The following is a 27,139-nucleotide window of genomic DNA, read 5'->3' as shown; positions in this document are numbered from 1 at the left end:
ATGTAGCTCTTTCTGAATTTTGTATTCATCAAAGAATCCTGAAATAAATGTATGATGCTTTCCACAAAAATAATAGGCAGCACAACTGTTTTCAACATTGATAATAAGTAAATGTTTCAAAGCACTAAATGAGCAAATATCTGATAGATCATGTGACACTGAAGACTGGAGTAATGATGCTGCAAATTTAGCTTTGCATCACAGTAATAAATTACATTTTAAAATATATTCAAATAGAAAACAGGTCCATCTGTTTTTACAGTATTTTTGATCAAATAAATGCACCCAATTTTTCTGTGGCACACCACTGGCCGAGTTTGATATAAGTGTAAGAGGAAATTTAAGGTGTGTTATTTTAATTAAACAAGTGTCTCTGTGCATTCAGGACACACTCACCTTCGTCCATGCCATTGAGTATCTGATTCAGCTCCTCTTCTGTATGGTCACAGTGATGTTCTCTCCAGCTCTCTCCAGTCTCACTGCGCAGAATCACTAACTCTCTCTCTGTCCCACGCAATGCAGCAAAGTGAGGGATCTCTACTATTACAGGCCTGCAAATATAAGGGGTGTTATTTCAGACAAATTAATGTATGGCTTTAGACAGCTTAAATTGAGGGTTGTTGTTCAGAAACAGATATTGCATCTGTGGAGGACATACAAACAGGAAAATGCAGCATGCAGCAGTGCCCAAAGAGAGTAAACAAAACAATGTATAATGCGATATACAGCAGACACACAGCACATGACAAATACATTAAAAGAATAACAATAAATAACAAATGATATCAAAATACAACAAGGGAGGAAAAGGTAAATTCATGGAACACCTCTATTTCGGAATGATAAAAACTAACTCACAAAACTATATAAAAAAAAAAGGGACAAAATAAAAAGAATATGACATCTTGGAGATGGAGGTGTATTTAAAAGAATCAGGGGGAAATGTGACCGGTATCCAGTGGATATTTGGCATTAGGATCTCTCCTACCCGAGGAATTTGGTGCCGGGTGGCCCCAGCTGCAGAATTCTGCTGACAAGACTTTCACCCTCATTAAGAGGAGGAGGGGCTGTTGGGAGGTGGAGTTTACTGTTCCGATCGCAGCCATTAAAAAAGATGTGGGAAAAAACAAGGCACACTGTGAACCTGATTTCCTGAACTCAGATTTAGTGAGAGGAACATTGTTGTCATTCCTCCAAACTAGCGATGACAAGTGTCCTAACCAGATGAGACGAACACTAAAAGCTCTTACAAGAGTTTTTGTCTTAACCAGCTGCGTGTTGTTATTGTTTAATTTAAAAGAAAACTATTAAAAACTATTTAAAAAAGTTAAAATATAATAAAATATAAATATTAGATGAAAACTTAAACAAAAACTAGAAATGTTAAATTATATACACTGTATATATATAGCTTTAATATATTTTTATACTTTCAGTAAATATATACTTCAACTTATTTTATTTTTATCTTCATATATATATATATATATATATATATATATATATATATATATATATATATATAATGTATATAATTTAAACAAAATTACTAAAACTTAACCTAAAGTAAAAACTGAAAATATAAAATAAAAGCTCATTCAAAATATGAATAATTATTATAATAATATTTAAATATTACTGAAATAATACTGATGCCCAGTAGCCCCATCCACTGAATCTCATTGGTCCAAAATTCACAAAATAAACAGTCTTATTGGATAAAATTACATCACATTGCACAGCTGATTCAGTGTAGACAAACAAATTGATTGTCTGGAAACTTGTAACATCACTTCTGGTTAGGACACGTCAAACATGTTGACATATAGTTCTGCTTTGTCAGTCAAGACGAGACAAAATAGAGAACATATAACTGCGCCATACATACACAAAAGTAGACAAAAATGTTCATGGTGATACAGCATAAATGTTCAATTTCAACCTTTGCACCCGCTTACCCAAGAAACTGGGCTCCGGTGGGTCCAACTTCAATGATCTTGCCAGCGAGGCCCTCTCCCTCCACCATAGGGGGCATAGAGGCCAGTCTGTGCCTCTTCACCAGACGACATGTGACCCGTGTCGGGGCTGAGCACTTTCTAGGTGGCACAATAATGCGTAGCCCATTGTGCCGACAGCCACGCATGGCTCCGCCGCGAGCATCCACCATGAAACTGACCAGGAAGCTGTTTATATAGAACAACAGCAAGTGACAGTGAAACACACAATGCAATGCTACTTAACCCAGAAATGAAATGCAGGAATAAATACATTTAGTGTGCAAATTCTTGTTTTTAAACTTATGGATGCCTCCTTGCATTATTACTTGTCTGTCTCATTTCCCAAACTTATTTTACAGGCTCTGTGGGCTTCCATATGTTTGTAAACAATCATTAATTTTGCAATTCTCCTTGGTGCTATTAGAAATTACACACTTCACCAGAAATGTTCCCGGTTCCCGTTGTTTTCTGTTTCAGGATTAACTTCTGTTAAACCCAGAACACTCATTTTATTATCTGATTGCGTTGCCATTATGTGTTGTAAAATTACAGACTCACCGGCGTACACTACCGTTCCAAAGTTTGGGTTCTGTAAGATTTTTTTTTCATGTTTGAAAGTCTCTTATGCTCACCAATACTGCATGTATTTGATAAAAAAAATTTATTATATTTTTGACCGTATCATTATTATAAAAAAACGTAATATTATAAAATATTATTATATTTTTTTTAAAATAACTGTTTTCTATTTGAATATTTCTGAATGTAATTTATTCCTGTGATGCAAAGCTGAATATTCAGCATCATTACTCCAGTCTTCAGTGTCACATGATCCTTCAGAAATCATTCTAATATGCTGATTTAGTGCTCAAGAAACATTTCTTATTATGTTGAAAACAGTTGTGCAACTTGACATTTTTCTTTTGTAACATTATACATATCATTGCTGTCAAATGACATACTGGTCAATTTAATGCGTTATTGCTGAATACAACTTTTTGAAAAATCTTCCTGACCCCAAACTTTTGAGGAGTGTTTAATGTCAACTGAGACATGAGTAACTGTATTCATTAAAACATGCTTATTAAAATGTAATAGGCACAAATAGGCTCATTTAAAAAAGCTCAAAGCGGTCAGTTGTTAAAAAATACATGCAATAATGTAATACAAGTAGATGAAGAGAGGAAGAAAAGGGGCACAAGGAAGAGAAGTGTCACCTGCTGTTGTCATGGTCAAGGCATGGGGTTGATCGGCTAAAAGCAGAACAGAAACACAATCACGAACAGCAGAGAGAGAGGCCGAGAGTGATTTAGGGAGATGATGTGAGTGTAATAAATGAAAAAACAAAGAGCATGAAACAACAATATGAGAGGAACTTGAGCAGCTATCATTCATGGTCCATAAAAGTGGCATCTAATGCAATGACTGCTTTGAATAAGGATACACACCTTGTGTAGGACAGGGGAGGCAAGTGTGTGTGTTTGTCTTTTTGAATGTGTATGAAACCTACTAACCCTGACTGCAGAAGAGTGCTGGTTAGCACCACATTATCCAGATGTTCAGCACCCCAGCTCAGTCGATATGAGTCCTTCTCGTGCTCTCGAGAGAACGCTGACACCTGACAAACAACAAAATCAGACTATAACATATCATGAGACAAAAACCTAAAACCCATTTACTATTATTAATATTCTATTATAGTATTTATTAACATTTTTAATCAGCCTTTATTTTTATATTTTCAGTTTTAATTTTAATTTAAATGGTTAGTAAACCTGTAAGACTTTCGTTCATCTTCGGAATAAAAATTAAGATTTTTTTTTTATGAAACCTGAGAGATTTCTGTCCCTCCATTGACAGAAAGCCTAAATTAAATCTGTTCATCATATAAAGCGATCTAGTCTCTTTTTGGACAAAAAAATTGGACTAAACCGCTCAATTCATGCGGGTTAGTTTTACCATCACTTTTTGAAGCGTCAATTATAGTATTTTTTTTTGTTGTCATTTTGAATGAGCTTAAAAAAAAAAAAAAAAAAATTCAGTTTAAATTTTAGTTAGTAATTTTAGTACTTAAATGTATTAATTTAAGTTAGTTGCAAAGGCACTAATTCTAATTCTAAGTTTTTAATGTACTGTAATATTTATATTTATTTTATTTCATCTTTATTTCAATTACTAATAGTTTTTCAGTTAATGATAACAACACTGGCCCAAATGTTAAATGAGAAGTACATACGAAGTGCGATAGCTCACCTTATGAAACTGGTGGCTGGAGATCATGTCCTCAATCAAGATTCCTTCACCCCTGTAAGCAAGATGGCTGGGGGTCTCATGGGACCTGTGGTAGGACAATGCAAGCATGTGGGTATGACAGCATTATGTGTGTATTTGTGAGAGCCAAATCCCCAGAAACATCAACAAATGTTTAAATTAAATCGGTCTCAACCAATGTTGTGTTTTGGGGGCGGGGCTAACTGTAAAAAGCTTTTAGAAGGAATTAGCTTGTTTGTTGAATAGTTAAATATTGTTTTGTGTGTGTAAATGTGCCTGTGGGATTTTCTTTACCGGTCTAGGTTGTGGGTGTAGCTCATGCCGTCCAGGTAGTGTCCAGGTAGAGAGTCATCACCAAGTTCTCTCAGGTCCTCTGCTCTCAGGTACTCCCCTCCATCACCTGTCATTGTGTCCTCACCTGCTCATACACACATTTACAGTATGGATTGATTGATATGGTCAATTTGACAGACTAATGAACTGAGTATGGGCTGATCAAATGACTGGCTTGATTAAACGATGGACTGACTGATATGTAGTTTAATAAACAGCCCAACTCGTGACTTTATTTCTATTTCTTTGGACATGCTATTCTCTCTCATTTTCTGATTCAATATAAATGCAAATGAAACAGAATCCTTTTGAAATTCAGATAATTTATTATGAACCTTCAGATTTGTGATGGTAAAGATTTAAAAATAAGAGACAGAAAGGACAAAATAAAACCCATTAAAAAGTCAAATAAATAAAGATAAATGTATCTATTATTGTAATTTATATTTAACATATGAATTTGCTTATTTATTCTGTCATCTAAAATGAGCAAAAGTAATAGTGATGACAGCCATAACAAGCAATGCTAACTCATTATGTAGGTATTATTAATTAAAAATGCTCAGTGCTCCAGAGATATCATGTATTCTCATTTTATGATTTTAAAAATCAGAGATGCAAACTCATCAGGAGTGAAACAAGTGACAAATATGGAGTTATGATGAGAGGATTTGCGAGAATGTAGAATGCAGTCAGTGAAGTTGCGTTAAACAAAAACTCGTTCAGAGTGGATTCATTAAACACCTCAGATTGGCCATTGCTTTTAACAGAGATGCCTGTGATTGGCTACAATCCTCAATGCTGAAAAAAAAAAAACATGTTGGAAATAGAAACCCTTGTCTTTGTGCCACACACACAAATATGCACAGAAGTGTTTTAAAAGCAGTCGCACACACATGGAAACCTACCCCACCACCATTTTAAAAACTCGCCGGATCTACACAAATCACACACATTACCTATTTTGGATTAAAATGGCGAATTTCGTCAAAAGGTGACAAGTTTGCATCCCTGAAAAATGACCCCCAGATTAGCACAAATAACTAAGAACAAAGTTAGTTTTCCACGGTTTAGTTTTCTACACACAATAATCATGCTGGTTGCAGTTAGCACACAAACTGCAAACCATACGTTGGAATAGATACAGAACGAACTGAACAGATTTTTGGCAAATGCAGTATTGTTAGTATAGGGGTGAGTTTGGTTCACTCTATATCTATACCCTTTATACCTTCGATCTCCATAGAGACTTCAGTAAAAAGCTCCTCCTCCATCTGATGCTGGGCTATAGAGGCACATCAGCTTTTACATAGACATATGAAATCCTGACTATGTATAATACAAGTTAATAAAACACAGTATCTTACCCTCCTCATCAGACACATCCAGAACTTCTGTCATTGTCTCTGGAACGTTCATTTTGTGTTTCTCTGTCACCGTCTACAGTAGTTGAAATTAACAAGGCATTCAACGTACACACTCTACTGTTTATGCACACATCAAAAGTTCTTAATCTGTAAAGTCAAGGATACGTACGGTTGTTGTTGTGATTATTTCCTCAGTAACAACTTTCAGAGTGTCCACCACTGAGATGTACCCCAGACGTTTAGCGATAGAGAGTGCTGTGTTACCATTCTGAGAGAAATTGAGTGTGAGGTTAGAGGACAGAGATACTGTACAGTATTAATATAATTTCTGCAAGTACCAGTGTGTCCCTCACCATGGTGACGGCATTAGGCTTGGCCCCATGCTGCAACAGGACATTGATAATGTGTGTATTTCCCTGCTGAGCAGCTTGGTGAAGTGGCGTGTAGCCGTTCTTAAAAAAAAAAAAAACAGCTCCATCAATACAGTAAACTATAAAAGCTTGTTTCTGACACGGAATAAAACTATTTAAAATATAATAGTGACTTTTTATCTCACAATTCTGACTTTTCTCTCACAATTGCAAGTTTACATCTCACAATTCTGACTTTATTTCTCGCAATTCAAAATTGCGTGATAAAACACGCAATTGCAAGAATTAAAGTCAGAATTGCGAGATATAAACTCGCAATTGCGAGGAATAAAGTCAAATTCGAACTATTTTTCACAGAATTGCGAGTTTATATCTCACAATTCTGACTTTATAACTCGCAATTACGAGTTAATATCATACGGAGCCCCTAAAGGGACGTGGTGGTGGAATTTTTTTTAGGATGGGAGATTTTTTTTTTTTTCAATCTTTTGCGTTCCCTCGCAAAACTTTTGCGTTCCCCCGAGAAACTTTGCGTTCCCTCGCAAAACTTTTGCGTTCCCTCGCAAAGATATTTGCGTTCCCACGCAAAATGTTTGCGTTCCCTCGCAAAGTTATTTGCGTTCCCACGCAAAAGTTTTGCGTTCCCTCGCAAAGATATTTGCGTTCCCACGCAAAACCTGTTGGCAGCTCGGACAGACACTTCCTGTTTAATGTCCCGCTGGCAGTGTTTCAGAGCTCCGACGTTAATGGAGCGTTTCATAGTGTTTGAACTTGGACTCAAATATAAAGAAATGCGGTCAGTGCTTAACTCAATGTGTTCAGTGAAGTTGGCAATATATTCACATGCTATTCGAACTTCCCGGATCAATATTCTTGAGCTAAACGTTGTTAAAACACAAACGACACCTATTTACAATCACAGTAACCTAGACAACGAGATACAACCCAATTCTCCTCAAAACGAGCTTTATAATATATAAATGGATCTCTATGAGCACGCAGGCGGCTGAGTCCGAAGGGACCATCTGCAAAGTGCAATATAACCCCAAAAACGACTACAGCATCAACTCATAGTCAAAAATATAAAAATAGTCATTAACTTCAATGTTACAAACCACCCAATTCAGTTTACACATCAATGGTAAACTCACTGGTCATACTGCACTGCTTCTGCACATTTTATATTATATATAAAAAAATATTTAATAACTTCACTGTAACACAACAAATTTAGTTCACACATCAGTGCTCTAATGTTGGTTATACAACACTTAGTTTGGGAAGTAATTGCACATAAAAAAATAAGTAGGCCTATTCTTTACACAAATTATATTGGTAGGCTACTGTACGCAGCTAACATAATAGTTACAACCATAGCATTTGCATTATATTTGCTTACTGAATTTGATGGCATTACACTGTAGCCTATAACAGTGTGAAGTTACTGAATATTTTTTCTAAAAAGGGTAAAGTTATTGGAACTGAATTTGGTGACAGTAGCCTACATTGTATCACAGTGAAGCTATTGAATATGTTAAATCATATAAAATGTGCAGAAGGGTTTTGGGATTTGCACTTTGCAGACGGTCCCTTATTCGGACTTGTCTCGCCGGTTAAAGACATTTATATTATAAAGCTCGTTTTGAGGAGAATTGGGTTGTATCTCGTTGTCTAGGTTACTGTGATTGTAAATAGGTGTCGTTTGTGTTTTAACAACGTTTAGCTCAAGAATATTGATCCGGGAAGTTCGAATAGCATGTGAATATATTGCCAACTTCACTGAACACATTGAGTTAAGCACTGACCGCATTTCTTTATATTAGAGTCCAAGTTCAAACACTATGAAACGCTCCATTAACGTCGGAGCTCTGAAACACTGCCAGCGGGACATGCAGGAAGTGTCTGTCCGAGCTGCCAACAGGTTTTGCGTGGGAACGCAAATATCTTTGCGAGGGAACGCAAAACTTTTGCGTGGGAACGCAAATAACTTTGCGAGGGAACGCAAACATTTTGCGTGGGAACGCAAATATCTTTGCGAGGGAACGCAAAAGTTTTGCGAGGGAACGCAAAGTTTCTCGGGGGAACGCAAAAGTTTTGCGAGGGAACGCAAAAGATTGAAAAAAAAAAAATCTCCCATCCTAAAAAGATTTCCACCACCACGTCCCTTTAGGGGCTCCGTAATATCACGCAATTCTGAGAAAAAAAGAATTGCGAGAGATAAAATCTTACAACAGAATAGTTTGATAAAAAGTCGCAATAAAATATTAAGCTTATAAAATTAAAAACTTTATATACAAATAATAATACAATAATAAGTAGATAAATACCAGCATGCTTGTTGTGTATAATTCATAAAATAAAACAATTGCAGTACTTTAAAAACCAATCACAGATATCAGCAACATCCATCCATTAATTCAATCATAGTTCAAATAGTTCATAACTGAAAAAGATGAAATGAATAGTTTATTACATAATTATTAATTGGGTTATCAAGTCACATAATGAAAAAAAAAAAAAAAAAAAAAAAAAAATATGTATATTAAACTCTTACCTTAGTTTTTGCATTGACATTAGCTCCATTTTGCAAAAGGAAATTAACCGTTTTTACATTTCCATAGTGACAAGCAACAATAAGAGGAGTGTAGCCCAACTAGAAGAAACAACCAAATTTCACATTAGCTGAAATGTAACATATCTTGACACTTTCTTTCCAAATTATTATTTTTAAAAATAAAAATACAGTAAAGAATCACAGTAATATAAAACTACGAGTCATGCTTACTTTGGTCTGCTGGTCTATGTTGGCATCGTGCTTGACGAGTATTTCAGCCGCCCGCACTCTGTCCTCCTGAGCAGAGAGGTGAAGAGGAGTAAGTCCACTCTGAAAAAAAAGAGAAAAAATAAATTATGAACCAACTCGTGTTTATTGCATGGCTCTCTGGAATACTTCTTTCTGATTGGTCAGTCTACAGGACAATATTTTTTTCCCCTGGCCCAGGTTAGCAAAGTAATGAACCAACAGTATGGTTTCTTTCTACTAATTTGCTAATGCACAAGTGGACTTGAGAACAGTCTATGGGGACGCTCTGTTTACATGGACCCTAATCCGTTTGTAATCGGACTAGTAGCACAGTCGTAATAAAAAAAAGCCGGAATGAATTGGCCAAATCCAATTAATATGTCATTTGGATTATAAGGGGTGGTTTAAACCTTTTGTAATCCATTCTATAGGACGTATAAACACTTGATCGGACTGAAAACCGAAACTGTAAAGTTCTGGGCATGTGCGATGATGTAGAAATGGCGTAATGATGTTGAGACATTGATGATGTCGTAAAAAAATGATGTTGTTGAATCGAACACAGTGTGATAAATGACTGTCGTGTCATTCTAAAATGATCATTTCACTTATCGTCTGTGAAGTGCTGCAGGACAATGTTGTCCCAGTAGTCCTTGCTTAGGACTCTCATCCACAGATGTGTTGTTTTGGGCACGGGAAATGGCGTTTTTACAGCTTGATAAAAACAAGCAGCACAGCTCAAAGCTTCATGTGCTCGTCGTCTCCCAATCAGGACCCGAAATAGATAAATATTAAGTCTGCTTTTTAAAACAAAGAAAAGAAGCGATGGCAAGATGATGATTTGTATGCGCCAACAGCGGAATACTCTGTATATTCGTGCAGTGTGCTCATGTCAAAAGATCAAATCCCATTTGAAGATTGTGTGTTATAAACGTGCACATCAACCCGATCACTTAATTTAGCGTTCATGTGTGATTTAATTCTGATTAAAACAAAAACTGTCCATGTAAACATAGCTAGTGTCAACTCAACATTTATAATAGTCAGTTTGGATGAAAAACATATGGTAAATAAGTTCAGGGTATCACTGAAGGATTTTTAAAATTAAATATATATATATACACTCACCGGCCACTTTATTAGGTACACCTGTCCAACTGCTCGTTAACACTTAATTTCTAAGCAGCCAATCACATGGCGGCAACTCAGTGCATTTAGGCATGTAGACATGGTCAAGACAATCTCCTGCAGTTCAAACCGAGCATCAGTATGGGGAAGAAAGGTGATTTGAGTGACTTTGAACGTGGCATGATTGTTGGTGCCAGAAGGGCTGGTCTGAGTATTTCAGAAACTGCTAATCTACTGGGATTTTCACGCACAACCATCTCTAGGGTTTACAGAGAATGGTCCGAAAAAGAAAAAACATCCAGTGAGCGGCAGTTCTGTGGGCGGAAATGCCTTGTTGATGCCAGAGGTCAGAGGAGAATGGCCAGACTGGTTCGAGCTGATAGAAGGGCAACAGTGACTGAAATAACCACTCGTTACAACCGAGGTATGCAGCAAAGCATTTGTGAAGCCACAACACGCACAACCTTGAGGCGGATGGGCTACAACAGCAGAAGACTCCACCGGGTACCACTCATCTCCACTACAAATAGGAAAAAGAGGCTACAATTTACAAGAGCTCACCAAAATTGAACAGTTGAAGACTGGAAAAATGTTGCCTGGTCTGATGAGTCTCGATTTCTGTTGAGACATTCAGATGTTAGAGTCAGAATTTGGCGTAAACAGAATGAGAACATGGAACCATCATGCCTTGTTACCACTGTGCAGGCTGGTGGTGGTGGTGTAATGGTGTGGGGGATGTTTTCCTGGCACACTTTAGGCCCCTTAGTGCCAATTGGGCATCGTTTAAATGCCACGGCCTACCTGAGCATTGTTTCTGACCATGTCCATCCCTTTATGGCCACCATGTACCCATCCTCTGATGGCTACTTCCACCATGTCACAAAGCTCTAATCATTTCAAATTGGTTTCTTGAACATGACAATGAGTTCACTGTACTAAAATGGCCTCCACAGTCACCAGATCTCAACCCAATAGAGCATCTTTGGGATGTGGTGGAACGGGAGATTCGCATCATGGATGTGCAGCCGACAAATCTGCGGCAACTGTGTGATGCCATCATGTCAATATGGACCAAACTCCCTGAGGAATGCTTCCAGCACCTTGTTGAATCTATGCCACAAAGAATTGAGGCAGTTCTGAAGGCAAAAGGGGGTCCAACCCGTTACTAGCATGGGGTACCTAATAAAGTGGCCGGTGAGTGTATATATATATATATATATATATATATATATATATATAAGCCAAGAAACACATATATTGTATATATATATATATATGTGGCTTATATATATATATAAGATTTTATTTATTTCAGATTTAATTAATCCATAGCCTTTTGAAGTTTAATAATCACATTAGCCTTGCCATATCGTGAATCCAGAACATGTCCCATTTCATCTCAAATGTATAGCTCGGTGGTTTTTACAGCCATAGGCTGCACAATGCTGTGACATTTTCAATGAAAATTCATTGATTGGTTAGTGTGAGTGATGAACACTGTCATGTTAACCGTTCCAAGATGGCAGACGCTTTGACGTGTCTGGAGTGGTCGAATGTGGCATCTACATATACATATCTATGGCTCTAGATCTCACCCTAGTGCCAGCATTGACGTGTGCACCCCTCTCCAGCAGTAGGGAAGCCATCTCTGTGTGCCCCTCCTGAGATGCCAGGTGTAACGGACTCACACCCTGCTTGGTCAATGCATTTGTCTCTGCTCCATACTGAAGCAGCGCAGAGGCAATCTGAGTCTGGTTCTTCTTCGACGCAATGTGGAGAGGTGTATAGCCATTCTGCACAGAAAGAGATTAACACAAACCATCAGGTATACATGTTTGTGGTATTGCTGGATTCAGCGACATATATTTAGTCATTTTTCAATCAATTTAAGATTAGCACCTTAGCAGTAGCATGAGGTGAGGCCCCTTTATCCAAGAGCATCATCGCCACCTGCTGGTTATCATAGTGAGCAGCTACATGCAGAGGTGTCAGACCGTACTGTTTCAGAAAGCCAAATATAGAAAGAAAAATGGCAATAATTAACTTTTTTTTTTTTTTTTTATAAAAATTGGTAGCACTTTATTTTGATAGTCCACCTTTGGCATTCTACTAAATATAAGTAATTTTGCAACTACATGTCAACTACCAGTCATAAGAGAATTAGACTGTCTGCTTAAAGTCCCCCTGTAGTAAAAAAATAAATAATCAAGCTTTTAATGTTGTTTATATGTCTGTGTGGTGTTTAAGACAAACCATGTGCAAATTCATAAGCTCAGTATTTTCACCTTAAAACAGTAAACCAACCAAAAACAGCCTCAAAATCGCGGTTTGAAATCGCTGGTGTTTCTGATGTCACAAACTACCTTGTATCCAATCAACACAGCTGGTGTGAGTGAGTGGAGGCAGGGCTAATTTGCATATTCATAGAACCACATATTCTAAATGAGGCTAGGGTGTTGAGTTACATTCAAGCTATTTTAAGGCATGAAGAATTTTTTTTCAAGGAAAAAACATTTAAATATTTCATTTTGGTGATCAAAGATGAGTTTTAAGGGATAAAATTACTACAGGGGGACTTTAATATCTGCTAACACTTTATTTTGGTTCCCCAATAGACTTTGCAAGACTTAACAGTCAACTAATACTCTAATGAAAGTTAGCAGAATGCGAGTAGTGAAGTGCGTAGGTGATTAAAGTTTTGACTTTCACCTTTCCAGAATCATCAAGAAGTGCTCTTTTCTGTAGGAGGAGTTTTGCCACATCCAGGCTTCCATACTTAGCAGCAACATGTAGAGGAGTAAAACCTTTCTATTAAGGGGAAGGATATTTATCTTTAGTCAAATACATACAAATACATACACTATTGTACAAAAATGCGTGGTCTGACTGTAAGATTTTATATATATTTTTAAAGACATTAATACTTTTACTCAGCAAGGACACAGTAAACTGATCAAAAGATTTCGATTTCAAATAAATGCTGTTCTTTTTTACTTTATCAAACAATCCTGAAAAAAAAAAGGTTTAAAGGCAAAATAGGCAGCACAACCGTTTTCAAGTGTGGTAATAATAATTATAATAATAATAAGAAGAAATGTTTCTTGAGTATCAAATCAGCATATTTTAATGATTCATGATGGATCATGTGACACTGAAGAAACTGAAGAGTAATTATGCTGAAGTTATTTGAATATGTATTTCACAATATTACGGTTTTTACTATATATTTTAATTAAATAAATGCAGCCTTGGTGAGCATAAGAGACTTCTTTCAAAGACATGAAAAAATCGACCAAAAACTTTTGAATGGTAGTGTATATACAAAATAATAGGGTTAGTGAAATAACATTTGATAATATATTTGAATGAGGGTCTGTATTTGTTTCACAGATATGCCTGCAGTCGCACCTTCGTGGAGAGCGAGTGAGACGCTCCGGCCTCCAGCAGCACCTCAGCCGTTTCCACCTGCCCTTCACGAGCGGAGATGTGCAGAGGTGTGTATCCATTAGTGGTGGAAGCATCAGGGTGAGCCATGTGCTGCAGTAACAGCTGCACGATCTCTGTCTGACCCAGGCGAGACGCAATGTGAAGGGGTGTCTGATCCTCCTGGAGGGAGAAATCAGATAGAAAGAGTGAGAGAAATACAGATATAGGATGTGTTTAAATCTCTATTTGTAGTCATTAATATCTGTATTTTCGCTTTCTTCGGTAAGTGTTTTTATTGACTCACTCTGGCCATGGCATCCACCAGAGCGCCGTTCCTTAGCAAACATCGCACCACCTCCATCTGTCCTGCCCTTGCAGCCATGTGCAATGCAGTCTCACCACGCTGAGGACAAACACAGTCAGTAATACAGGAGATGCAATGCTGTGTAGGCCTTTTACTTCATTTAGAGGAGAGAACAAAGGAAATGATTTCGAGAACTTCAAAATGTTGCAAGCTGATACCGCAAGCATAAGCACCACAATGTGCCAAAGCATCAGCTAATCCACGGCTCTGACACTAGGGTGTGCGATACGTATCGTCTATGATAATATTGTGATTGTTGTATTAATGATGTGCGAGCTGGCATTATCGAGTATGTCACTCACTTCACAAAAAAAATTTTCAGAGTCCACGCATTCACTGTGTGATGAAGCCTTTTAGAACGCAGCAGCGGAAATAGTTACAAAACAGAGCAGAACCACTGGGCATCTCTGAGCTTTAATAATTCTCTAAAAATGTTAACACAAAAACATTGTTTATACATTTTTTCTGAAAAGTTTTAGTTGGATGTTCATATAATGTTTTTTAAATGTTACTACTTATTCTAGAACGTTCAGAGAACTTTCAGAAGTAACATACCCATAATGTTTGAAGCATTGTAAAATTGAATGTTCAATGCTTAACGTTTGTATAACCAAGAGCTTTTTTTTATAAATATTAAAAAAACTGAATGTTCAAGGAACATTTTCATAACTTAATGTGAACGTTAGCAAAATGTTCTTATAATAAATAGAATAGACAGACAGACAAAGCAGTGTTTCATTACTGAATTAATCTTTTGGTTCAAGTTTCATTTTTTAAAATATAATTTCATTTTTTTATTATTTCATATTTTAATTTTCACATTTAATTTTTTTTAAACAATCTCACAATATTATTATGCAATAGTATTTGCAGTGTAAATACATTAATGTGTGATGTCTGATGTAAATACATCTATCTGCTACTTGAGAGTGATGCAGGTTCTGTTTCATTTATGCAGTGCAAAAAAAATAGATTTTGTTGATTTTGATTTAATTTGACTGGTAACAGCCCTATAGTGTCTTATTATTCTAATTGAATTTATTGATTAAATCTAGGAATTTGTCATAAAAGATTACGCATTTAATAAGGCAAATTTTTTTTTAAAAAGTTAAAAATGTCCCTGGAAGGAATGTCCCCTTGATGGAAAAGTCAATTTGTGTCACAGCTGTCAACTAACCACCATACAGAATATGAAGAAAATAAAAAGATTTGGGAGTAAGCTCCACAAAGGCCTAAACTAGCCAAGGTACCACAGCACAAAAACACATTTCGACAAAATTCCAGAAAATCACCCTTTTCAATATCAATATCGCTCACCCCTACAAGAAATATTAAGAAATATATGCTACAAAATGTCCATCATGATGATTATGTACTCACAATATTACAGACATCAGGTGATGCTCCATTCTGTAGCAGCAGGAGGACGATATTGAGGTGCCCCATAAATGCTGAAACATGGATTGGTGTCAGGCCGGACTAGGGAGAAAGAGAGGAGAGTGAGATACAGGAGCTAAAATACTGAGCAATGAATGAGCAAGCAGCGCTCGAGTCAGCAGGACAACAAGAGGAACTAATCTCCAATAAATGTAAGCATATGAAATCCACTCTTATTTATTTGCATTCATATTACTTTGGCGGACACTTTAATTGTAAGTGATTTACATTGAATTCAATGTATATATTTTTTGCAGTTCATGCATTCTCTGGGAATCAAACCCATGACTTTGGCATTGTTAGTGCCACGTTCTACTGATTGAGCTACGGTAATAATTAGACTCTACAAAATTTAATTATTAAACTCTAAATAATTAAAGTTACATGGTAAATTAGATATTATCCAAGTAGGGCACAGTCACATACTACCAAGACTCTCACCTCAGTGATGGCTTGGATTGAGGCGCCGTATTTAACCAGCAGTTCCATGACTTTCACTCTGTTCTTCTTGCAGGCAATATGCAGAGGAGTAAAGCCATTCTGAAAATAACATAAACATATTTAAATACATCACTAGCTATGTTTCAATCCAAAGTTGCTCATTTAACCTATGCACTAATTTGGAATATCGCATAAAACATTTGGGAAATGTTGTAGTGGAGACCACCTAAACCGAGACCAAGTCCAGAGTGTGTTGAGATCAAGACAAGAACAAGATTTTGAGGGGTTGGGACCAAGACAAGACCAAGGCAGGGCGAGACCGAATCAAGACCAAGACCAAGACCAGCACTCCTGAAATTTATCTAAAAGATCCACATTTACTGTCTGAGAAATGTCTTACATTTAATCAATAAATACAATTAAAATAATGAGACATTATATAGAGCTGTTACCAATCAAATTAAATCACTAAAAACAAAACTAATCTTTGCACTGCAGAGGTGGCACAGAAGTTGCACCTGAATTGGTCCAAATACACCTACATAAATATTGTTGAGAAAATAAAATTTTGAATATAGAAATATGATGGAAATTATACTTAAACCACCAGTAGGTGGTGTCAAATCACTTAATGAGTGTGTCACGGAATCATTTATTCAACTGTCATGACATTTATAAAATCAATATCATGTTTGAAATCATGCTCATATTCGTGAAAACAGCTCTCTTGCTCTTGCTCTTCATATCTTTAATTTTTTTGTGCATTAATTTGGGCATAACTAATTTTGGTAATTAAATCAAATTAAATAAAACTAACTTCTGACAATTCCCCAGTAATTACTGACCCAGCACAACAGTAACAAGTTATTTATTGTATTTGAAGCAGGAGATTTTAAAAATTAAACAAAAAAATTATGAGCGCATATTTATTTTATGGAGTTTTTTTTCATTTTATGGCATTTCCATCCAGTTTTTTTAAAATGTGATAAACCAAAATTTGCATAAAAATAAGTGGATGGAAACATACTAATGCTGATTGACACGATCCACATTCATTTTACCATCTTTTAAAGACAAAGAATTACCAGTGCTCTAGCATTAGGATTTGCTTTCTTATCCAGCAGTAATTTTGTGACTCTGTAGTGACCACAGTGGGCAGCAACATGAAGGGCGGTCAGGTAGTCCAGTGTTACATCATCAACCGGTGCCTTGTGTTGCAGCAGGTGTTTCACACACTCGACGTGATCGCCCTGAGCAGACATGTGCAGCGGAGACAGTCCGTTCTGTGTGTGGTGAAATACAGAGAGAGAAAAAAACAGATCAGCTTCAGATCAAAAAGTGCTGTGGTGGCACCATGGAGCAGTAATACTATGAGATGATGAGACAAGTATATTATATGATTACCATATTCATATACCATAGTGATAGCACACTACTTTTAGTTTTTTAAAGGACATTATTACCTTTATCAAGCAAGGATGCATTAAATTGATTACAGTAAAGACGATGTGTGTGTGTGTGTGTGTGTGTGTGTGTGTGTGTGTGTGTGTGTGTGTGTGTGTGTGACTTGAACCTGAATGCACACTGACTCATGGGGACTAGTGCCACAGTGGGGACCTAAATTGAGCAGTTAGACATTAGCAGTTTTTAGGAAGCACTTAGAAACGTATGGTTCCATGTACCTTGGTCCGTGCCAGTATGGGAGCTCCTTTTTCAAGCAGTATTTCCACTGCAGTGTCGTGTCCACTTCTGGCTGCACAGTGCAGAGGTGTTAGACCATCCTGTTCAACAGAGAGAAGATAAAAACAGTCAAACAGCATATACAAAAACTCACACAAACCAGGGGTCACCAAACTCGGTCCTGGAGGGCCGCTGTCCTGCAGAGTTTAGCTCCAACCACAAATAAACACACCTGAACCAGCTCAAAGTCTCACTAGGCATACTAGAAACTTTCAAGCAGGTGCATTAGAGCCTTTTTGGACCTAAACTCTGCAGGAACAGCGGCCCTCCGGGACCGAGTTTGGTGACCCTAGCCCAAAACAGTATGAATCGGCAATCGTAATGCATTGCTCACAAAAAATGCTATTAATTTCATATATTGAAGTAGATTTAATAATTGTTTCTCTAAACTGCTGTTAACAGTAGAGGTAGAGGGCGCTTGTTTTACAGCATTTTGATGGAACTACAGTATTGATACTCACCCTGGTCTTGGCATCAATCTGAGACCCCCTATCTAGCAGCAGATCAATCATGTTGGTATTTCCTCGTTTGGAGGCCACATGGAGAGGGGTTATACCATTCTAAACAAAACAGTACATCTTTTAGGATAGATAAATCCTACTGCTAAAAATTTCCCTGTAGAAGGATAGTTTACCAAAAAATTATAACTGTGGGATTTCTGTGAATAACATCTTAAACATCAGTCCGTTTCTTACAGCAAGAGGACTTTCCAACTTTTTCACAGACGAGGCTTAAGTAGTTCCAGACTAAAATGCATTTTTGAGCTGTTTTAATGTCTTTAAATATGTCATTGCCATTGTTTTGATGCACACCTAAGGCATATTTATAAAAGCTACTTAAATGTCCTAATTGAACCAAGGCCTAATCCTGGCGTAATCTAAGCCCTGTCTGTGAAACTGTTTAATATAATAATTTGCCTAATTGTAAGTAATGCATCCAAAATCCTAGTACATTGAGTAAGGCAAAAGGACTTGGACCATGTATGTTATTTGTATGAGGTGTAGAATCACAAAAAGTATGCTAATAGACAATATAACTTTTTTTAGGTTTTAGATCGTACCCTGGCTGTGAAGTCTACAGCCGCCCCTCTGTTGAGCAGCAGCGTGGCCACATTAACATTACCGTAGTGAGCAGCAATATGCAGAGGAGTGAAGCCACTCTGTTAGACAATGGAATAGTATTGGGGTAAAAGAAGGGAAAGAGGAAAACAGAATGAAGTTAAGTTTGCTAGTGCAAATCCATCATCCATCAACATCCATCATCCATGATCTTCCATGCAGCATTCCAATGAATCATCACATTTGTGCAAAAACTTAACAGAAAGAAAAGAATGGCAAAGTAAAAGAAGTGTCTGGATTCTCATCTGCTACCAATGGATCCCACTACACCATGCACTAGAGTGAATGAAAAGTAAAAACTTAAAATGAAATAAGAAACGGAAAGATTCGATTTGTACATGTTATAATATACAAGCACATTCCCAGTGTCATGCGAGAGAGAGATGAGAAGTTTCTCAGTGACAATGAAAGAAAAAAAAAGATGATGAACAAAATATCTGAACAAATGTTAGTCAGCAACTACTCACTACATATTACTAAAGATGAATGTATTGATAGGAAATTGGCATTGTCTGTCTTACTGAGTTTGTTTGATGGTGCCATTGTTTTCTTACCTTTCCATTCTGACAGACATGGTGCAATTTAAAAAACAGAATTAACAAAAAGGTGCAGCAAAATGTGACCGAGAGACTTCTACACAGACAGTGAGAGTGACAGCATGAGTTCACATGCACAATTAAGAGTTAAACGTCTGTTTAGCCTGTTAGTAAAATCATAAGTGGTATTAAATAACATAATGAACCCCTATTTCCTGCTCAAAACGTCACGATGAGCAAGAAACACCCAAACATTGAGAAAACAGTGTTGCACTAAAATAAAAACAACAATGTGTCATGCACTACATTTAAAGGGACAAGACTTTACTCTTCCCATGCACTGTAAAAAAAAGATTCAATGTCAAGTAGCACATTAGGCTTTACAAGTGTCAAGACGAATGCAGGATTCTGTTGAGAATCTTAATACCTCTGTAGTCCTGTTGACCATCATCTGAGGAAAAAACATGGTATTTTTATTAATATGGCTTTTTAAAGATTTTTATCTTAAAAGGAGCAATCCAAAAGCATGACTATAATTCAGTGAAGGAAAAAAAAATTAAGCTATTGAGATTCTAATATCAATCTCAATAGCTTAAAAAACCTCAATGAAAATATCTGTGACAATACTAATTAATTAATAAATAAATCCTTTTCAAATAATTGAGCACAGTGACATTAAAAATATGATTACCATATTGATATACAAGTCCTGGTTTCACAGACAGGGTTTAGATTAAGCAAGAATTAGGCCTTAGTTTAATTAGGTTACATTTACCATTACTGGTGTGCATGTTGAGATGAATAAATGGCTCTGTCATATTTTAAGATATACCAATGCAAGTTGCTTTCAGTTAAAACAGCTCAGACATGCATTTTAGTCTGGGACTAGGCTTAAGCTTTGTCTGTGAAACCAGGGGTAAAGTTCAAAGAACACCATGGTACAACAATACTGTACATGTACTAAATGAAAAAAAACACCATTACTATGCTAAATTTTCAAAGAATACTTATGACACCATGTAGAGGTCTGCAATCCGCGGGACAAGTTTTGAATTGCTGAGTGTGGATGCGGGAGGGAAGATAGCAATATGTGCGCGAGATGCGGGAGGAAGAAATGACACGTGGGCTACCGCAAAATATAATTATCTGATAATAACAGCAAGCAAAAATCTGTCACTGGAGATCTGAAGCTTTGTGTGTGTGGAAATTGTAAAAATAGCCACGAAACGAGACAGATCTAACCGGACCAGCACTGAAAAATCTGTGTAGACCTCTTCCGACGGGCTTTTGCGAGCGGGAATTGGACAAAACGTGATAGTTTCGGGCGTGTGTGTGTGTGTGGCCCAGATGTGGCGACCTTTTCCACTACCAGAACTGAGCCATATGTGCCATAGTTGGCCCAGATGAAGCCCGTAAATGTATGCTAGAACCAGGGCGACAGTGGCTCAGTGGTTCATGTAGGTTGTCTACAACCCGGAAGGTTGGTGGTTCAATCTCCGGTTCTACCCCGGTTTTATCAAGTGTCGAGGTGTCCATGAGCAAGACACCTAACCCAAGCTGCTCCCGACGAGCTGGATGGCTGACACCGCCGTCGGTGTATGAATGAGTGAGTGAATGGGTGAATGTGAGGCAAAATGTAAAGCGCTTTGGTGGCCATTGAGTCTGTTAAAGTGCTATATAAATGCAGTCCATTAATGCTATCGCCAGCCACACTTAGGTTGAGTCATCAAAGGGGCCAGAAGAATGTGGGAGATGTGGGCCACAACTGTGCCAGATATCATTTTCTATATGGGGCGGAATTGAAAAATCCATCTTGCGCAGACCTCTAACACCGTGTCTAAAAATTGTATTACCATCCGTAAAACCATGGTATTACAAACATGTCTAAAAACCATATAGTATGAACATGAATTCTCCACTCCTTTACTTTCTTACCTTGGACTGGACATCAGCATTATGGTCGTTCTGGAGCAGCAAAGCAGCAGATTTGGTGTCATCTTTGCGGGCCGCGATGTGGAGAGCAGGCAGGCGGACTTTACCTTTCGTGTCATGTTCCAGGAGCAGAGAGACCACCTGATTATGACCCTGCTGCAGAGCAATGGCCAGAGGAGTGAAGCCATCCTAGAAATGGAGAGAACAGATAGACAGAGATTAACAAACAGAACCATCTCTTTGTTCAGACACAACAACCATAACCAGCTTTACCAATATGCATGTTAAAACAAGTCCAGTGGCTAGTAGTCCAGCTGATCAACCACCTAGACCAGCTTGAACCAGCAAACAAACAGGTAAGAAACCATAAACCATCTGATGCTATTAGTTGGATTTTCTAGCAGTGATGAATATGATTTCAAATCATTCAAGATTGAGATTTCACTTCCGTCCAGTTTTAGACAGTCTTTACCTTGCATGTTTGATAAACAATATCATATATGTAGTCAAAGAAAAGAAGCAAGTCATGAAAATCACAGTCTATGTGTAATATGTAAATGCTCTCCTCTTTTAAAGAAGACCTATTATGCCCTTTTACAAAGTCTTGATTTTGTTTTTGGGGTCTACTTTAATAGTTTTTCATGCTTGAATGTAAAAATATAAATAAAATAATAATAAATCACGTTTTATATTGTTGCAGCACCTCTTTCCCACTCTGTCAGTAACGCTCTGTTTAGCTTCTGTCTCCATGAAGCCCCTCCTTCCGAAAAGCACAATGGGCTCTGATTGGTCGGCTGGACCAGTGGGTTGGGATTGCTCAACTGCTTTGAGCGTGTTTCGGAAATGTTACGACCCCTTACTATAACCACGAGTTTCAACACACTACTAACTCAATCAGACCTCCTTTTTTTGCATATGCCTAAGGTGGAAATTATTCAAATGAGCGATATTATGAGTTCGTATACGCGGAAGAAAACTCAAGACTACAATCAAGGCGTTTCAGGGAGTTTAGTAAAAGTGCTTACTGATATCGAGAATAACTCACTTTGGAGTGGACTTTGTAACTTTGCAGACCTTTTTCATGCTCAAACAGCCACATTACACACTAAAGAAAGTTGAAAATGTAAAAAAAGAAAAGCATAATAGGTTCTCTTTAAGAGACACAGATATACTTGTATGGACATGTTGCAAAGATTAGAAACACACACACACACACACACACACACACACACACACACACACACACACACAACACTCGCAATCACAAACCTCTGTGGCTGTGCTCTGGTTTCCACCATTTTCCAGAAGATATCGCACAACATCCAGGTGATTCTCTTGAGCAGCCATATACAGTGGACTGAAGCCATTCTGTAGTAACATACAGGTACTGTAAAGCTTAATATTATAACAATTTATAAAATAATACTTAAATTAAATGAATTATTATTTGATTGTATATTATTATTATAATTTATATAATTTATGCTTTTCTCGCCTGCGATTGGGAGTTTACATCTGCTCCTCTTTTCACCAACAGCTTCGCAACCTCTTTCTGCCCAGCCAGACAAGCAATGTGTAACGCAGTGTTCCCTTTCTGAAGAGGAAAGGGAGATACATATTAATTGTGCACTTGTTTGCGTGCGTGTATGTTCATACTTGTGTGAATCACAAAGGGTCGACACTGAAAAAAGCTGGAAAAAATTATTAATTAGTCTTGTGGGTTTGATTTACAGTCAAAATATCCCAACAAATTATTTAAAAAAAAAAAATCTATAATAAGATATCGAAACTTTTACTTCAGAAGCAGAATTGCATTAGATATCACGAGATTTTCAAAGAAAATATCAAATTTTCTTGCACAAATCTAAAACAATTCAGAGAAGTTTGTGCTTGAAACAAGAAAAGCTATTTGCCAATGGGGACCTTTAGGGGACATTTGACCTGATTCACTCACTGCTTGCATGAAATAACAGAAATCTTATCAGGCAAAAAGGACTTTTATGAATCTAGTCCATAATAAAAAAAAAAGTCCTTGCAGTATAGAGCTCTCCGCTGTCAGTGTGATTGCTGGTCATTTGTTTATAGTTCCTGGCTTGTGTGGGTGTGTCTGTTTGGCCCTGTGGCTGTGTGTCAGATGACAGGAGTCAACAGAGTCCAACTGTACTCATCATATCACAGTGCTGGATGACTAACATTCCATCAGATTTACTCTCTCTAGCCATTTGGGAATCACATACCCCTCACTCCAATTTGTGAGTGTATATGTGTGCTTAACCTTGGTTGAAGAGTCCACGGTCGCACCCCTCTCCAGAAGTTCCTCCACCAGCCCCACGTGACCCTCTTTGGCTGCTAGATGGAGCGCATTGAGTCCATTCTAAGTGCAAAGGGGGACATGATTAATACATTTTCTATTAGTGCAAATGATAGATAGCAGGAAAATTTGACAAGGGTAATACTAGAATCAAAATGGTTCCTATACTCTACACTAATAGATCACTCATATGCTTTTTCTAGATTGATTACTAAATATAGGAAATTGTTATGTATAGCTCTAGAAAAAAAAATTAAGACGATTAATTAAAAGATTAAAGATTATGGTTAATATGTTAAATATATTAGAAAGTTTGAAATATATATATAGTCTTGGTTTATTTTGTTTTATGTTTTATTTTGTTTTATGTTGTGTGTTTTGTGTCTATTCTCATCACATTTGGCAACAGCCTTTTTTCTATTTCAGTGCAATGATCAGAAAAAGATTGTTGCGAATTTTAACCATTGTAAAATGTGTCATTTTCATTATATCATGTCAAAGTCACTTATGCTATTAATAAATCATGCTTGCATATTAAACGTGGAATTTCAGTGTTTAATCTCTTTTTCTCGAGCTGTAAATAAGCATTCCCCTAATTCAGACATCGCCACCTGTCTTAATTTACTAATGCACCTCATTCCGTGTTTGATGGGTAAATCATGACAGCTCTTGTGTAACGCAGTGTGGCTAACATTCAGACACATCAGTAAGAGCAGAGAGAATTAACTAGACTCTAATCTCATTTATTTAGATAATGAAAGCTGGATGAGTTTTTGCATCCGGAGAGAGGGATTCCGGTGAAAGAGTGGAAAGAGAAAAAACCCAGATAAAACATGGGCAGATTATGTTGCAATATCACTCAGTGAGGATTAGAAGAGTGGACTCTAGAGAAAAGAACATGGAATGCTTGTCCATTGTTGTGCTGACATGCTCATTACTGGCGACTCCATATGACATCATGATGGATAAATGTCATGGAAAAAACTATTATACTTTGTAGCAATGGCAAATTCAGCCCACTACATAATAAAGGGGTCCCAGCAACCCTATGACATTTGTCTCTGATGTCATTTCAGTCCATTTTAATTGAACATTAGCCTGGTTAAAACCAGACCATTCTCAGTTGTAACTGAGTTATGGTCTGGCAAAGCGTCATAGACAAATCCTTTCCAGAGGGGCGTCACCAACGGACGTCGCGGATAGACCAATCAGAGCGATGAAGGAGGTGACGTATGCAGAGTGTTGTTCTTTGCTCGGTTTTTAACAAAAACGAAACGTTCAAATCGCTTAAAACAGACGTGATAGCTGATTCGAACGAGTGATGTTCGATGGCGGCATCCATCTTTGTAATGTAGGCTACAAAATCTGCTTCAAAATCCCAGCGCTGTCGTCATCGTGTAAAGCCCGCCCCAACGTTTCTGATTGGTGCCGCGATTTCGGCGGATTGGAAATGGGTTTGAATGAGCTCTTTGCCAGACTAACTTTCAGAGCAAATCTAAATTTGCCAGAAGTTGTCTGGGTTTTCCCAGGCTAATTGAACATTGGAATAAAATTAAATTATGTTAGATTAATTAGACCCGTCACCATCACTTCCATTAATACATTTTGCTATTTTAAATTCCAAAACATATTTTGATAGTCAAGCCACAATGTATTTTATTATTTTTAATGCCATTGATAACAAAATATCACACCCCGTTGCATTTAATCAAAAAAAAAAAAGAAAAAAAAAGACAATCAAACTTTTCATCATAAATCAGCAGATATGCTATTCAATTTGGACAAACTGTCAAACTTAGTGAATCATGCCTTCTACATTTATTCTACAGTCTTGTTAAACCAGTGTTAGTGTAATATTAAGGTACTTTCTCTTTTTTCCCCTGGGTTGGTCATGGTTTCTGGGTATTTGTTTGCTAGTATAATGACTCAGTACTACATTTGCATCATATTTATTTGGCACACCCTGCTAAAAACCAGTGCCATGAAGATTATTGTTTGGCAATTTTGTAGTTCACGCCTGTGCCAAACCTCGTTGAATGGTAATTGCATGTGGTATCTTCTGTTCGTTGATAAAAGTTAGCTTTATCATATATCTGACTGGATAAAGTTTTATTTTACGTGCATTTTTGCATTTTAGGACTGTTTGATTTTCAGTTCCGTATTGACTTCACACGTTTTAAGATTAAAGATCCATTTGCCTTCAATATATTTGGTGATATCCGTGCATTGTTATTATGCCAGGGGTAGTTTGCATGGAATGGTTGAACACAGTGTTGCTGTGACAGTGGTTATGCAGAAGGTACAGAAGGTCGGGAGTGTGAACAGCTGCCAGAGACACGCATGAGTAAAAAGCCTTTGATATACTAGAAAGAACTGCCTGGCAGAGAACTAGCTGATGATGTCCTGATGGCAATGCAGCATTTGTCAGGAATCAGTATGGCTCTCTAACATCATAAAGCAATGTGTGCTAAAAAAGCAGGCGCATTTCTAATAATCAGGATTATCCTTCCCTCACAAAGAACAATCTACTAGGACTTTCTAAAGAGTGCATAGCTAACACAGAGTTGTCAGAATATGTCTCTTAAGCTAGAAAAAAGACCTGTTTCTTGGAAAACATAGGCCTTAAAATTCAGCATTACCCAACATATTTTATCTCCATAGATTATATTATATTAATATAAATACATAATGTAAAAATTGAGTGAACTGTAACAATGTGCAAAACTTCCAAATGTTGCATTTATTTGAATTAAAGGTAGTGTCTGCAATTTCGGAGAGGCTAGCAATAGCAAGCTAGCTTTGAAAGCATAAGATCCCACCCTCCCTTCAGATCGTCTCCAAAGCCAGCCTTTAAATAAGTGTAAATTAAGGCTGAGGAAACCGATGAGAAAACATTGCATTCATTTCTTGTTTTTTGTAACACTGAAATCCTGGTTCATGGAACAAGTTACCTGGTTGCATGTAGAAATGTCCTGTCCGCTCTTGAGGAACTCCAGCACCTTTTCAACATTTCCTGCTCTGGCTGCTCTCAGGAAGCTGGTGTTACTGTCCGACTGTAGAAACAACACACCATAAAAAAATATATATATATATTAAGAAACATCAGCCCAGCTCTGGTAAAACATTGAGATATTACAATGCAATATTCAAGTGATCAAAATCAATGCAACGCATTTTACTTGCATAATATGACATAGGGTGAGATCTGAATTTTTCTAATAAGGATGGTCCTTCTGATAATGTACATTACCATTTAAAAATGTGGGGTCAGTAAGATTCTTTTAAAAGAAATGAATAAGCATTAAACTGATCAAAAGTGACAGTAAAGACTTTTACATTGTTACATTCTATTCATCAATGAATCCAACTAATTTGAGCAGCAAATCAGAATGGTTTCTGAAGGATCATGTGACTCTGAAGACTGGAGTAATGATGCTGAAAATTCAGAATTGCATCACAGGAATATATTACATTTTAAAATATTATAATAGAAAAACTATTATTTTAAATTGTAATAATATTACAGTTTTCCTGTCATTTTGAAGTGAGCATAAGAGACTTTTT

General features: G+C 37.1%; 1 protein-coding gene across 10 annotated transcripts in view; it reads right to left on the bottom strand.

Moving 5' to 3' along the window:
* ank2a (ankyrin 2a, neuronal) overlaps nucleotides 1-27,139 on the bottom strand; it is an 80,851-nt gene that overhangs the window by 23,102 nt on the left and 30,610 nt on the right. For 5 of the 10 annotated variants that reach the window (XM_056236144.1, XM_056236152.1, XM_056236142.1 and 2 more), the window contains exons 2-30: nucleotides 26,527-26,628; nucleotides 23,540-23,638; nucleotides 22,760-22,858; nucleotides 22,534-22,632; nucleotides 21,268-21,453; nucleotides 19,760-19,783; nucleotides 18,739-18,837; nucleotides 18,140-18,238; nucleotides 17,621-17,719; nucleotides 17,024-17,221; nucleotides 15,939-16,037; nucleotides 15,441-15,539; nucleotides 14,001-14,099; nucleotides 13,679-13,876; nucleotides 12,980-13,078; nucleotides 12,170-12,268; nucleotides 11,866-12,063; nucleotides 9,125-9,223; nucleotides 8,894-8,992; nucleotides 6,322-6,420; nucleotides 6,138-6,236; nucleotides 5,969-6,041; nucleotides 4,563-4,686; nucleotides 4,251-4,335; nucleotides 3,512-3,615; nucleotides 3,215-3,250; nucleotides 1,959-2,183; nucleotides 989-1,087; nucleotides 397-551 (exon numbers count right to left, since the gene is read on the bottom strand). In XM_056236144.1, coding sequence (XP_056092119.1) covers nucleotides 397-551; nucleotides 989-1,087; nucleotides 1,959-2,183; nucleotides 3,215-3,250; nucleotides 3,512-3,615; nucleotides 4,251-4,335; nucleotides 4,563-4,686; nucleotides 5,969-6,041; nucleotides 6,138-6,236; nucleotides 6,322-6,420; nucleotides 8,894-8,992; nucleotides 9,125-9,223; nucleotides 11,866-12,063; nucleotides 12,170-12,268; nucleotides 12,980-13,078; nucleotides 13,679-13,876; nucleotides 14,001-14,099; nucleotides 15,441-15,539; nucleotides 15,939-16,037; nucleotides 17,024-17,221; nucleotides 17,621-17,719; nucleotides 18,140-18,238; nucleotides 18,739-18,837; nucleotides 19,760-19,783; nucleotides 21,268-21,453; nucleotides 22,534-22,632; nucleotides 22,760-22,858; nucleotides 23,540-23,638; nucleotides 26,527-26,628 — 3,292 coding nt within the window. The remainder of the gene's footprint in view (nucleotides 1-396; nucleotides 552-988; nucleotides 1,088-1,958; nucleotides 2,184-3,214; nucleotides 3,251-3,511; nucleotides 3,616-4,250; nucleotides 4,336-4,562; nucleotides 4,687-5,968; nucleotides 6,042-6,137; nucleotides 6,237-6,321; nucleotides 6,421-8,893; nucleotides 8,993-9,124; nucleotides 9,224-11,865; nucleotides 12,064-12,169; nucleotides 12,269-12,979; nucleotides 13,079-13,678; nucleotides 13,877-14,000; nucleotides 14,100-15,440; nucleotides 15,540-15,938; nucleotides 16,038-17,023; nucleotides 17,222-17,620; nucleotides 17,720-18,139; nucleotides 18,239-18,738; nucleotides 18,838-19,759; nucleotides 19,784-21,267; nucleotides 21,454-22,533; nucleotides 22,633-22,759; nucleotides 22,859-23,539; nucleotides 23,639-26,526; nucleotides 26,629-27,139) is intronic. The other 5 variants (XM_056236147.1, XM_056236146.1, XM_056236145.1 and 2 more) reach the window with 5 other exon arrangements.

The sequence above is a fragment of the Rhinichthys klamathensis genome, unplaced genomic scaffold (assembly GCF_029890125.1).
Source record: "Rhinichthys klamathensis goyatoka isolate OS25496 unplaced genomic scaffold, OSU_Roscu_1.1 h1tg000440l_1, whole genome shotgun sequence".
NCBI classification, from domain to species: domain Eukaryota; kingdom Metazoa; phylum Chordata; class Actinopteri; order Cypriniformes; family Leuciscidae; genus Rhinichthys; species Rhinichthys klamathensis.
The sequence above is the reverse complement of the archived record's forward strand: the minus strand, read 5'-3'. Positions and strand labels throughout refer to the sequence as shown.